This window comes from Prionailurus bengalensis, chromosome D4 (assembly GCF_016509475.1).
Source record: "Prionailurus bengalensis isolate Pbe53 chromosome D4, Fcat_Pben_1.1_paternal_pri, whole genome shotgun sequence".
NCBI lineage: Eukaryota > Metazoa > Chordata > Mammalia > Carnivora > Felidae > Prionailurus > Prionailurus bengalensis.
The window spans coordinates 90,706,216-90,718,917 of NC_057359.1; the positions used below are offsets into that span (position 1 = coordinate 90,706,216).

Below are 12,702 nucleotides of genomic sequence, written 5' to 3' on the forward strand. Positions count from 1 at the left end.
ACATAACGATATGCAAATAATCTGCCAGAATTATTACCCTCTCTCTAAATAGCTCCCTTCTGGAGCCCTCTCTCTCCCACGTCAGTTGAGACCGGTTGTTCTTAGCACTGCAATGCAGTGTTATCCCAAGACTTCCCTCGACCACGACCCTAAGTCAGGCCCCCTCGTTTCCTGGACCCTGTGTCTCCCCCGATTCTCCTCTACTTTTGATGGGACACGTGCTCCAGTAGTTAGCTGAGGAGGGGAAGGTGGGAGGTAAACCGGAGTCCTTGCATAGCTAAAAGTATCACGCTTGACAGGCAGCTTGGCTGGTCTAGAATTCTAAGTGGAAAACCCTTTCGTCTCAATTAGTCTCAGAAGCTAACACCATTCCGACTTTATCCTTATGATGCATTTTGGTGTTTCCTCTCTCTCAAAGTTTTGTCCCTGGTGTCCTGAATTCACCACATTGAGACTGGGGAGCATTCTTTCTCACTGCTTGCGGCCGGGTGCCGGGCGAGCCCCTTTAATCTGGAAACGCGTGTCCGTCTGGAGATTTTCTTCTACTATGTCTTTTACAACTTCTTAGCCCACAAAAGTTTTCTCCTCTCTTTTTAAAACTCTTTTTTATGAGATGTCAGACTTCCCGGACTGGTTATTTTAAGTATCTTTCTGCTCAGAATACTCCTCCTCTCTGTTCTTTGATTCTGTTTTCTGAGACACTCTCAACTCTATCTTCCAGGACTTTTGTCAAGGTATCTACTGTAGTAGCTCTCATTTTTCATTTTCAAGCGCTCTTTCTCAGTCTCTGAATGTTCCCCTCCGTGGCACTCTGACCTCTCCATGTGCTCAAATGCCCCATCTCAGTGGCTACGACATCTCTGTATTATCACGGTTCCTTTCTAGTCCCTTTTTCTCTTTAGGTTGGTCTCTTGTCTTCTGGGTTAGAGCTTCCTCCAAAAGCCAGATGACCCCTGCCTACGCGAAGGGAGCAAGGCTCTCTAAACTGGCCTGGGAGACTTCCAAGTTCATATCCCAGACTGAACATACTCCTCCGACTGTACAACCTCCCAAACCCACCAAGCCTACAGTAGGGATTCGTTTCTTCTTCATATAAACCTACGAGAAGGAGGAGAATGGGAGAAGAGAGAGTAGCACGACAGGTTCCTGAAACTGGAAGGCAGACGGCCCAGAGGTAACCGACACCGCAAATCCATGCAAGCAGAGCCCTAAGCTCCCGCTGTCTCAAAGCTAAAACTCAACCTGACTCATACTGCAGAATCCTTCAAAAGGTAAAGAATTTTTACACATCAAGTCCTTCTGGAACTGGAGAGGAGCACAGGTAGACAGGCCAGTTAGCATCGGGACGATAGGGTGAAAACTATTTGAGGGGCAGTTAGAGTCCCGAGGTCCCCTCGCCGACTCAACGCTCCCGGGCAGCAGAAATCTGGGCTATTCTCCGGAAAGGATAAGACACGGTTTCGGGACTGAGCTACTCCGGAAAGAGTTGAGGGTGTGAGTACCACTCAAACAAGGGAACTAAGTGAGCGTGTCCACTCTGGATGTCGAGACCACCAGCCCCTCCCACGACCAGCCTCTTCTCCCCAGTGGCAGCCAGCCCCTCCCCAGGCTAGAGAGCAGAAGACCCTCCTCCACAAAAACTCCGCCAGCAAACTCGATACTGACGTCAGTATTTCCAAGCGATGCTCAGGTTGACACATGCGGGAGCTCAGAGGCAGTGAGCCCCACCCTGTGAACAGATCTTTCTGGCTCCTTACCCAGACGCAGGCAGACTGTCAGATCTTTGCAGAAAGCCTCGAAGACTTCAAAAGAACAGGAGTCAATGGATTACACAGGGAACAAACAACATTCAGCTTTCTCCAAGACGTGAAAGGCTGTAGCCCTGAAACCCAAAACAGCTACCGTAAAGAGGAGCATTCGGAGAACCGTAAAAAGCTCTCAGACGTTCAAAACACGGCGCTAGGAATGGGAATGTAGCCGCGACAGGACTGAATGCTAAAAACGAGGAAACCTTTAGAAGGAGCCAAAGAGCAAGACACGAGAAAACGGGGGAGCAAAGAAAAGCAAAGAACCACTCTCTGAGGCCCCGATCCACATACCAACAGTGCCAGCCAGACACGAGGGAAGGAGATCGAGCACGAAATAACGAACGAGAGTTTCCTAAAGCCTAAAGAGTTTCCAGATTGAATAATGAGAACAGACTCTGACCAGGAAGTGCCAGAATGTGAGAGCAAGGAGAAGACTCTCCAGGCTCCCGCAGAGAAGAACACAGCAACACAGCCGGCGAAGAGTGAGAGCAGCTTTGGATTTCGACGGCAACACTGGCGGCAAGGTGGCGATGGAATGACGCCCTCCGAGTGCGGGATGACGAGGACTAGAGGTGTGCGTCCCGCCGGGCAGCCGCTTCCTTTCTCTCAACGCTACGAGAGGGTGCGCTCCATGAAAACAAGAGCAAACTGGGGAAAAAAGCCACGAGACGCAGGGGAGGGCAGGGAGGGGCAGAACGAAGCCGTGCACGAGGCGCGAGAGATGGCCACGTCCCCGCTGCCACCGCTCTATCTGCTTAACGGAGGAACACAGCGTGCAGGCGAGCCCGGCCCGGATGCACTGTGCTCAGTCGGTCCTGATTCAGCACTGACCAAGGCCCCGCTCTCCCTTCTCTGCCTGGATCGGCCCCCCAGGAGGACACTGCTCTGACCCGCTCCTGGAGGCCACAGCTGCCAGGCTCCGGCAGCACATCCAGGAGCCGGCCTCGCCACGGGCCTTGCCAGATGCGCGGGACTCCGGTGAGCCCGGGTTCTCGGGACTCATTCGGGAATGACCTTGCCCACCGGCTTCCCCTCCAGAGGCTCTGCTAAACTCTCAATGAGGGAAGCCGGGTGGACGCTCAGACACTGGGCTCTTCTTCGCGTCTCCTGCACCTTCATCTAATGGTGACAAGACTGCCCTTTCCTTAGCCTGGCCTGGCCTCCTAATCAGCTTTCCAAAGCCCAACAATACATGTGGTCAAACTCTAAAGAAAAGAAAGAACGATCCACATAAAAGCAAGAACAGTGGGCTCCCTCGAGTGGGACAGGGAACAGGGAGAAAGACGGCTGGGAATGTTCATCTGTGACGCCGGGCGGTGGCTGCACGCACAGGTATTCACGTGACACGTTAAACTATACACACACACTCCGTCTCCCTCTCCACAGCCAGCATCTCTCACACACAGTAAGTGGCTGTACGGTGACTGAGGCTCCGAGTGGCAGACAGAGGGCCTGCGGGGTGAGGTTCGCCGTGAGAGGACCGGGCAGTGGGAGATCCCCAGATGTCGGCATCTGTGGACCACTTTCCCCAAAAGGGGTTCGAGCCTCGGCCGAGGGAGCTGTGAGCCAGAGAAAAGTTGGGGGAGGAGCTGAGCTTCTCACAGATCCACGCAGAGAATGTCACTCCCTTCCCTTCTCAGTCTGGACTCAGCCCTGCCCTCCCCCACGCCAGGTACCCTCAAAGAGGAAGCCTCCAGGTGCGATTTCTCCAGGGAGCACACCCAGAAACTTCTCAGGGTCCCACGGAGGATGGCAGTGGCCTGCTTCCACGCAGGCGGAGTCTAACAACTCAACATCCACACTTGCCACAATCCGCTTGTTTTCAACCACACACCGCATGGCCTGCCTCACACGGTCACGGGCACCACCGAGCTGGGAGCCTTCCCGGGGGTTCTGTAGGACAGCTGTCCGCACCGCACCTGCCTCCACTCTGCGGAAAGAGTTATTCTCTGCCTGCGAGGAATGTGTTTTAGACTCATACAAAGTTTTAGCTGTACCAGTGCTTCAAAACACTGTGATTCCCTAAGTAGAAGGGCCTCTATTTCCAAATAATACCTCCATCTAGGACATCGCCTAGATCACATGATTAACCTGTCAGGGAGATGCTGCAAAATTCTGAGTCACCGGCTTCATTTCTATACCTTCGAGGGTCCAGTTCGTGGTCCTTGGATCCAGTCACTAATTCCGGGTGAATTCGCACATGCTCCATCATCGGCTAGAAGAGTTTGGGGTGACAAATTACAAAAAGCTCAATCTCTGCGCTATCTCCACACAATGGAATATTACTTGACGATAGAAAGGAACGAGGCCCCGGCGCCCGCCACAGACTGGGTGGACCCGACACGTCACACCACTCCCAGAACACCACGTATGGGGTGCTTCCGTTTCTGGGAAACGCTCGTTCGTTGGGACAGGCCGGTCTACAAAGGCAGAATGCACGTCAGCGGTTGCCTGGGGCTGGGGCCGGGGCTGGGCGGGGGAAGCTGAGCTTCTGCTCAAAATCTGTCTACCTCTGAACACGGAAGCCGCAGCCGCGGGCCGCGTGCACGGGACGCGGAGTATCAAATGGGCGGTCTTCACTTACCCTGACCACCTCTTCAAAAGTGTCCAAGTTCTCCTTCATACTGTAGTGAGAGCGTAGAAAGGAGACAAAGTTGCAAGGGTACATTCCATAGAGGCGATGAAAAAGAGCGTAGACGCTGGCGTGGAGATGGACAAGATAGATTTCCGTCACGTGGCCTAAAACGGGAGACCGCAGACAGGAGACTCAGCCGGACGTGAGGTGACGTGTGCAAAGTGCAAAGCAGGCGTGAGCACGTGGCTGCCAGCACGACCTGTGGTCACTTACCGCCACCTCGCTCCAAAGATAGCAAGCGAGCGTGTTGGGCTGAGATGCAAATCTGAGCACCTCCGACACCCCCGTCTAAAATCCATCAGTGGCTCCCTCTGGCCTTTGGATACACTCCAATCTACCGAGAGTGACCCATAAAGGCTCCTACCGGTCCAACCCCTCTGGTCCTCTCCAGTCTCCACCTGACATTCTCACAACACTGACCTTTCTCATGATAATCACTCTCCCTAAAATTTGCTGTGGTTTTTTTAAAACCTCTTTTTAAACCTTAAGCGAACTCTAGGCCACACACGGGGCTCAGACTCACAACCCCGAGATCGAGAGGCTCACACTCTACCGACTGAGCCGGCCAGAAGCCCCCCACCCTCAAATTTGTAATGATACTTCTCCACTGCCCTGTTCAGCAGCGTTTCTTGAGAACGGCACTGTCTCGCTCAGCCCTGGGCCCTCGGCCCTCAGCGCCTGGTACGTCATAGGAGCTCAAATACTGGCTGAACGAACTGACAGATCCTTTTGCAACCGGTGTGTAGTCTTAGCTATGCAGATCTGTAACTACAGAGCGAAAAACCTATTATCCAGAAACCAGCCTAAGGAGCCGAGAGCGGGGGAAACTCAGCACTTAGTTCATCGAGTCTCACGCAGACCCTGCAGAAAACCCAAGGTCCACAGCGTCCGTAAAGCTCCTCCCTAACAGCGGACAGACCACCCCTTTCCTCCCAAGAAGAGCCTACTGAAGAAGCCAGCATCACGCGGGTCCTGTACTTGTTACTCAATTCCCTACGGGAAGCTACAGCCTCTGGTGTCACGTGGCTTAATGCTTCATGTTTGCAACAGGAGTAGCTGGTGCCGGGCTCGCCAAAAGATCCCAAGTATCACAGGCCCACAGCTTCGGAATCACTTGATAGAGCTGGACTACCTGCCAATATGGGGAAAAAAATCCCACCACGCTCACAACGAGCGCCCCACTCGGGACACACCGCGTTTTCCCTCCTCCTCCTCCGCATACAGGAGACAGGTTCTCAGAACCAGAGGTTTGCGTTTTGCGACAAGAGACCAGCAGAGGAAGACAAAAAGGTTCCACAAGCTTAGTCCTGTACTGCCACGACATGGATTGAGGGTGTTTTGACGAGATTGAAGTTTACCGACAACTAGGAAGTTTTACATCCTACCAGTTTCTCTGACAACTGATCCTTCTGAGCCGGCAAAATAAGGAAGGTGTCCCACAGTCCTGATTCTTATTCGTGCTGACAGTGGACGCACCCAACGTATTTCCTCAACTGGTTAGTGACGACCACCCATGCCAGCTAGAAAATTCTACCTGTCCTTCCCTTACAGCTCATGACCTGTTAAATCGGTAAGAAAAGCATCTACCTGGTAGGGAACAACAGGCACGTAAGGGCACCTTTACCTGGTTTCTTCAGGCACCACGACGAAAGACGGCCAAAAATATCAAAGAAATCATGAAGGTGCTGTTTCCCCGACTGTGGAATCATTGGTAGCATGGTTATCAACACTAAGACACCTGTTGTGAGGACAATGACATCGGTGTCCACCTGCAGAAGGAAAGGTCGAGCAGGAAGAAACACCTGTCAGGCCCAGCATTCGGATCAGCACTATCAACACACAAAGAAGCTGCTCTAAATTCTAAGGGGATCACAAACTAGAGCCCCCCCCCCCCCCACAGACTCGTTTCCTTATCCTCCAGGTTTGGGGGGAACAATACTGAATCAGACTTGACTGTACTGAGTCTGATGCCCCTAGATAAACCCATCTGGGAGAGGAACTTCAACCTGCCCTGAGGACGCCCAAGTCCTCCAGCCTGAGGATGCTGTACTTACAGCACTTGGACAGAAGCATGACAGGCTGCTTTTTAACAGAACAAAGGAACGCTACTGGTTTTGTTCATTTAACCAAATCCAAAAATATTTACTTTTTAAAATCAATTTCAAAAACACTACATATTGTCGAGTAGTTTACTTTAAAAAAAATTTTTTTTAATGTTTATTTATTTATTTTTTTTCAACGTTTTTTTTTTATTTATTTTTGGGACAGAGAGAGACAGAGCATGAACGGGGGAGGGGCAGAGAGAGAGGGAGACACAGAATCGGAAACAGGCTCCAGGCTCCGAGCCATCAGCCCAGAGCCTGACGCGGGGCTCGAACTCACGGACCGCGAGATCGTGACCTGGCTGAAGTCGGACGCTTAACTGACTGCGCCACCCAGGCGCCCCTGTTTATTTATTTTTGAGAGAGACAGAGAGAGACAGAGCACAAGCAGGGAAGGAGCAGAGAGAGAGGGAGACACAGAATCCGAAGCAGGCTCCAGGCTCCGAGCTGTCAGCACAGAGCCCAACGCGGGGCTCGAACCCACGAACCGTGAGATCATGACCCGAGCCGAAGCCGGACGCTCAACCGACTGAGCCACCCAGGTGCCCCACGTATTTCACTATCGTTTAAAGGATTACAACAGAAATATAATTTAAGAAAAAATTAGCGTTATGCTACCAAGTCTATTTAATCACTCAACTCCACAGCACTCACAGACCAACAGATAAAAGAAGACACGGTGACCTCTGACCACGTCTTTAGTTAAACAGCAAGTCCTGTAACTTCAGGCCAATTGAAGACACTCGACACAACACCCAACAGATTGAGTCAACTCAGAATAGCTACCACTGCTCATCTGACCCCTCACTAAATCATGGATGTTTGCCAAGTAACTAGAATTCAGATTTAAGAAACGAGGGGGCGCCTGGGTGGCGCAGTCGGTTAAGCGTCCGACTTCAGCCAGGTCACGATCTCGCGGTCCGTGAGTTCGAGCCCCGCGTCAGGCTCTGGGCTGATGGCTCGGAGCCTGGAGCCTGTTTCCGATTCTGTGTCTCCCTCTCTCTCTGCCCCTCCCCCGTTCATGCTCTGTCTCTCTCTGTCCCAAAAATAAATAAACGTTGAAAAAAAAAAAAATTTTTTTAAAAGAAACGAGATATTGATCAAAAGACTGCCATGCAGGCTAAGACATTCATTATTCCCGTTAAAAAAGGAAATCTACGAGTCTGGAAATAAAGTCTCAAATAGATTTAGTTGTCACATTAAGCACTAAGCCTTTCATCACGGCGGGTATCTATCTAACACGAAGAACGCAAAATACTGGTAGTTGAATCAAGACTACGTAACCAGTTCCAGTAAAAAGGACTGACCCTAATTTTGTCGAGGAAAATAGTCTAGCGGGGCCTGGCTAACAGTCCAGGAGTAATTTTAAAGTTCACCCATTTGGAAAAGGTAAGTATTTTACAATCTGAACTAAGCTGTGTGCCTCAAAATGGAGTTATAGTCTCACCAAAGTCATTCACTTAAAAAAATTAAGTTTTTAAAATCGTTCCTATTTTTTTCTTAACGTTCAATGCCTGTTTTTACGATACCCTACCAATGTGACTCCTTGGGATCCACCTCCAGGGGTAATGAAAGTTACCCTTGTTGGCAGAGACAAGAATCGATCTGTCGTATCAGATGACCCAGAGGTACTGCCACCCAGAAACAAATACTGCTGGATATTTTCACGTCTCTGTGAGGTACAGGCAGTTAACATTCACCACATTTTCTTATTTTATAGATAGGAAACAAGTCCAGGAATTAGAACAGATTCGGCAAATAGCCTTGAGTATTTCAGCAAGCCACTGTCAAAACTAAAACCTAGAGTTCTATTCAGGTTGTGACTCACTGTGTGGACAAATTGCACTAAATTTAGTGCAAAAAGGAGAATGCGATTCAGCAGGCCTTCTATCAACAAAACTGTAATTACAGCTACGACTAAAACACACTCCCAAACGGTTAAAAAGAGCGCTTGGCCATTTTTCTACTCGCTAAACGAGAGTTTAGAAATAAGGGCTCCCCCAAAGAGAATCCAGATGCTTAACTGAGGGAAGACCGGAAAACGATGGAATCAAAGAGGGCTGGGATTGGGGCGCCTGGGTGGCTCAGTCGGCTGGGCGTCCGACTTCAGCTCAGGTCATGATCTCCCGCTCTGTGAGTTCCAGCCCCGCGTCGGGCTCTGTGCTGACAGCTCGGAGCCCGGAGCCTGCTTCGGATTCTGTGTCTCCCTCTCTCTCTGGCCCTCCCCCGTTCATGCTCTATCTCTGTCTCAAAAATAAATAAAATTTAAAAAAAAAAAAAAATTAAAAAAAAAGAGGGCTGGGATAATGTCGTCTCGAACCGACCTGAAGTGTTGCCACATTTGCTTGGACAGAAGATACGGGACCATCACCGGGACGCTCGGAGGACTTACTGAGTACCAACCGTGGATTACCTTATGTTCCAGGAAAGCCAGACATTAAAAGTTCCTAAACTCTCAAAGTCTAGCTCGCTTGCTTTACAGTTACCGAGACTCGCAGAAACGACCTTCAGAAAGCCGTTCCGTCCCAACCCTTGCACGCATCGTACCTTGAGACATTTGAGCAAAGAAGGCAAGAGAGGTGCTTGAGACAGCTTGTGCTTCCAGGGCGGCTGCAGCCTGATGACGTGGCCCAGCAACGACAGGGCGGGCAACCGCGAGGCGGCTCTGCCCACACAGTCGTTCATTTTGTCCAGGAGGTGCTGAAAACGTAAAAGAAGAGGGGACGCGCGTCTCAGCCAGGCAGGGGGAGGAGATCCTCACGTGACCATATGGAGGTCACGCGAACCAAGGTAGCGATGGTTTACTCCAGCCCCTCAAGACCCCGATCAAACAAAAGATTTTTAAAAACCACACTGGCAAACGAAATACGGTTGTGTTTGGCCTGAGACAAGGCAGTCAGTTGGCAAGTCTAGGAAAAAGGGGAGCAGGCTCCTTCCTGGACCCTCTCGTCAAGTGCAAATCAGCCACTTCTTCCAGTACCCACTGGCCCCAAGCCTGCGGAGGGTCGCTGAAGCTGGGAGGGATCCCGCGGTAGCCACGTACTGCCGCTGGAGCCCCGTCTGCGTGGTTTGGCCCCAAATACAAATCAGGTGGTCGAGAAGTTAAAACTCAGCCCAGAAAAACAACAAAACAAAACAAGACACGCCGGAAAGGGCACACGGCGGCAAGGCCCCCGAATCCTAGTGAAGCCACTAGCACTGAGGATCTCAGCACTTACCAAGGTCCGCAATCATCCGCCACCCACAAAAATAAAACACGGAGGAGCCCTCCAGGCACCTGGTGCTCGGCAAACAGGACTCGTCAATCAGCCCCGTCAGCCACCTGTACTACAGATTTCCCCACGGTGATTGAGTCTCGAACCCTACTGCCAGCATGACGGGATCATGGGTACCTCATGGGTCAAACTGTCAGTGGACAACTACGGCACGGGGGCGACAGGCTTTCTTGAACAGCAACATCTTAGGAAACCTAGGAAATACGCTTTCTTTTGTCAACGTCTCGGGAAACGTGAATTCTGCAAAACGTTTTCCTGTGTAGTTACAGTGCGGGAATGGGATCATCTGTGTTCTGGAGAAGTCGAGGCGGCAAGCTCTCAGACGGCACAGCGGGTGTGCGCAGAAGCCGTTGTGCTGGCAGAGAAGGGATTCGGCGCTTCCCCACGACGCCCCAGCGGTTACCTTATCGTGCGGCTCTTGCAGGGTAGTCAGGATGTGCAATACCGGCTGAGAACTGGTTTCCAGGTAATAATCCACCAAGGTGTTTACGAGCATCGGACCACGGTCTGGACAAAGGAAAGGGCGGGTGGAAACAGTTATTTCCTTTAGCATTCTAAACTTACCTCACGTGGCGCCTGGCACAAAATCCAGAAAACGTTTCCTCATGTGCTACCCAAAGTTACACAGGGCATTCTATTTTTGCCCCCTTGAGTTAATTTGGGTTTAACGGGATAATATCAAATTTACCTGCCTAAATATCCATAAAAGCACTGAAATGCTAGCTTCTCTTTTGATTGCTTTTTTGATAATTATAAATTCGTAGGGGCGCCTGGGTGGCGTAGCAGGTTAAGCGTCAGACTCTTGGGTTTCGGCTCAGGTCCTGATCTCACAGTTCATGAGATGGAGGCTTGTCGGGCTCTGTGCCGACGGCACGGAGTCTGCTCGGGGTTCTCTCTCCCTCTCTCTCTGCCCCTCTCCCACTCGTTCTCTCTCCCTCTCTCTCTCAAAATAAGTAAACCTTTAAAAAAAAGAATAGTAAGATACAATAAAACTGTAATCAATCCACGTCCATTGTTAACAATTCAGGTTACACGCAAGTACGTAAAAGGAAAGTGCCCTCCACGACCAGCCTCCCAACCCACTCTTCTGAGAGTTTGGCACACTCCCCCTCACAAACCTTTTCCTACTATGCTAACCACACCATGCACATGCGTGCGTTCACGTCCACAGTCACACGGTCCGCGTATGTGTGTGTTTCTCCCACTTCACGACGTGTGGGCACCCTCCCATGATGGCACCTCTGACCTACTTCATTTTCCTCACTGACCTCCTGGCGCTCCACTGCCTGGCTCTGCGTGAGAAATTTAACCAGTCATCTACTGAAGGGTACTTGGGTTTTCCAATTTCTCCAAGGCTATAAGGAAATACGGACTCGTTTGGTTTTTTCAATGCTTATTTGTTTTTGAGAGACAGAGGGACAGAGCCTGAGCAGGGGAGGGGCAGAGAGAGAGGGAGACACAGAATCTGAAGCAGGCTCCGGGCTCCGAGCTGTCGGCACAGAGTCGGATGCGGGGCTCGAACCCACGAGCTGTGAGATCGTGACCCGAGCCGAAGTCCAGCACTTAACCGACTGAGCCATCCAGGCGCCCCTGAAATTCAGACTCTTGTTAAGTGGGACACATGGTACGTGCTTTTCAGTTGGTGATGGGGACCCCAAAAAGGCTGAACACTAGTTTATTCTCCTGCCAACAGTGCCCATTTCTATAATCAGCATTTGATTTCTATCAACCTAGTAAGCAAAGAAAGGTACTATTTACATTCATATTTCTCTGATTAAAGACAGGGTATGTTGTGGGGTTTTTTTTTGAAGTTTGTTTATTTATTTTGAGAGAGAAGGAGACAGCGCAAGCAGGAGAGGAGCAGAGAGAGAGGGAAACAGAATCCCAAGCGGGCTTTGCGCTGCCAACGCAGAGCCCAACTCGGGGCCCAAACCCACAAAACCGTGAGATCATGACCTGGGCCAAAACCAAGAGTCGGACGCTTAAACACCGGAGCCACCCGGGCGTCCCAGGTTATGCACTTTTATGCTAGAAATCACATACGTGATTTCCGGACGAGATGTTCCATCTGGCCTCTGAAAACACGCGGGTGGGTGGAGTAAGGGAGGTGAGGCGAAACAAGACGCTGAAGCTCGTGGGGTCAGTATGTGATTCCTGACAGGTTTACGTGTGTATCTGAATATCGCCGTGATTGAAAGCTTAAAGCACACAGAGAGCGAATCCACCAATATGTGCTCGTTCTCAGTGGTTTAAAGACTCTCCTTAGAAGGTGAAACCCCGAGTCAGCAGAGTGTAGTCGCCCCGAGGGCAGAGGGGCCGAGAGGGACACAAAGCCACTTACCAGCATTGAGGTTCTCTTTAAAGACGGCTGTTACGTCGTCACGCACGCTCAGCACGGGGGAGTCCAGCATGGAGACGAGCTCCCCGATGTTGGCTTGCTGGGCCATGGTCTTACGCGGGCGTGCTGTGCCGGGTCCGGAACGCGCACTACAGACTCTGCAGGCTCTTCATGGGTGCCACTACCAGACTGCGAGGAAGGAAGAATAACAGCGTGACAAAACGGCCCCACCTCCCCCCGCCCCCCAAAATGACCGCAAGACAGACCGGCACGCGTGTCCAATGCAGTGAAAGTTCGCCCAGAACACTGCTGATAAAAGCAGCTAGGGTGTGAGATTAATTCTCTCTGACCCCTTCGTGAACAGAGTCGCGTGGAACGCAACAACCAGAGAGAGACGGGAAACACTGGTGCCTGTCAGAACCATCGCAGCAACTGAATACCACGACCGAAGCTAAGTTTTTTATTCTCATTCCTGCTTCTGATTCTACCTCGGGTTTCGGCTAAGACGATGCCTATGTTTCAAATCATTGATGAAAAGAGTAGG

At 51.0% G+C, this 12,702-nt stretch overlaps 1 protein-coding gene across 11 annotated transcripts in view; it reads right to left on the bottom strand.

Annotated features, from left to right (window-relative positions):
* TSC1 (TSC complex subunit 1) overlaps positions 1-12,702 on the bottom strand; it is a 51,698-nt gene that overhangs the window by 21,702 nt on the left and 17,294 nt on the right. For all 11 annotated transcript variants that reach the window (XM_043566512.1, XM_043566513.1, XM_043566514.1 and 8 more), the window contains 6 exons: positions 12,162-12,347; positions 10,224-10,327; positions 9,093-9,245; positions 6,068-6,212; positions 4,393-4,547; positions 3,950-4,023 (listed from right to left, as the gene is read on the bottom strand). In XM_043566512.1, the coding sequence (XP_043422447.1) occupies positions 3,950-4,023; positions 4,393-4,547; positions 6,068-6,212; positions 9,093-9,245; positions 10,224-10,327; positions 12,162-12,267 (737 nt within the window). In that variant the 5' untranslated portion in view covers positions 12,268-12,347. The remainder of the gene's footprint in view (positions 1-3,949; positions 4,024-4,392; positions 4,548-6,067; positions 6,213-9,092; positions 9,246-10,223; positions 10,328-12,161; positions 12,348-12,702) is intronic.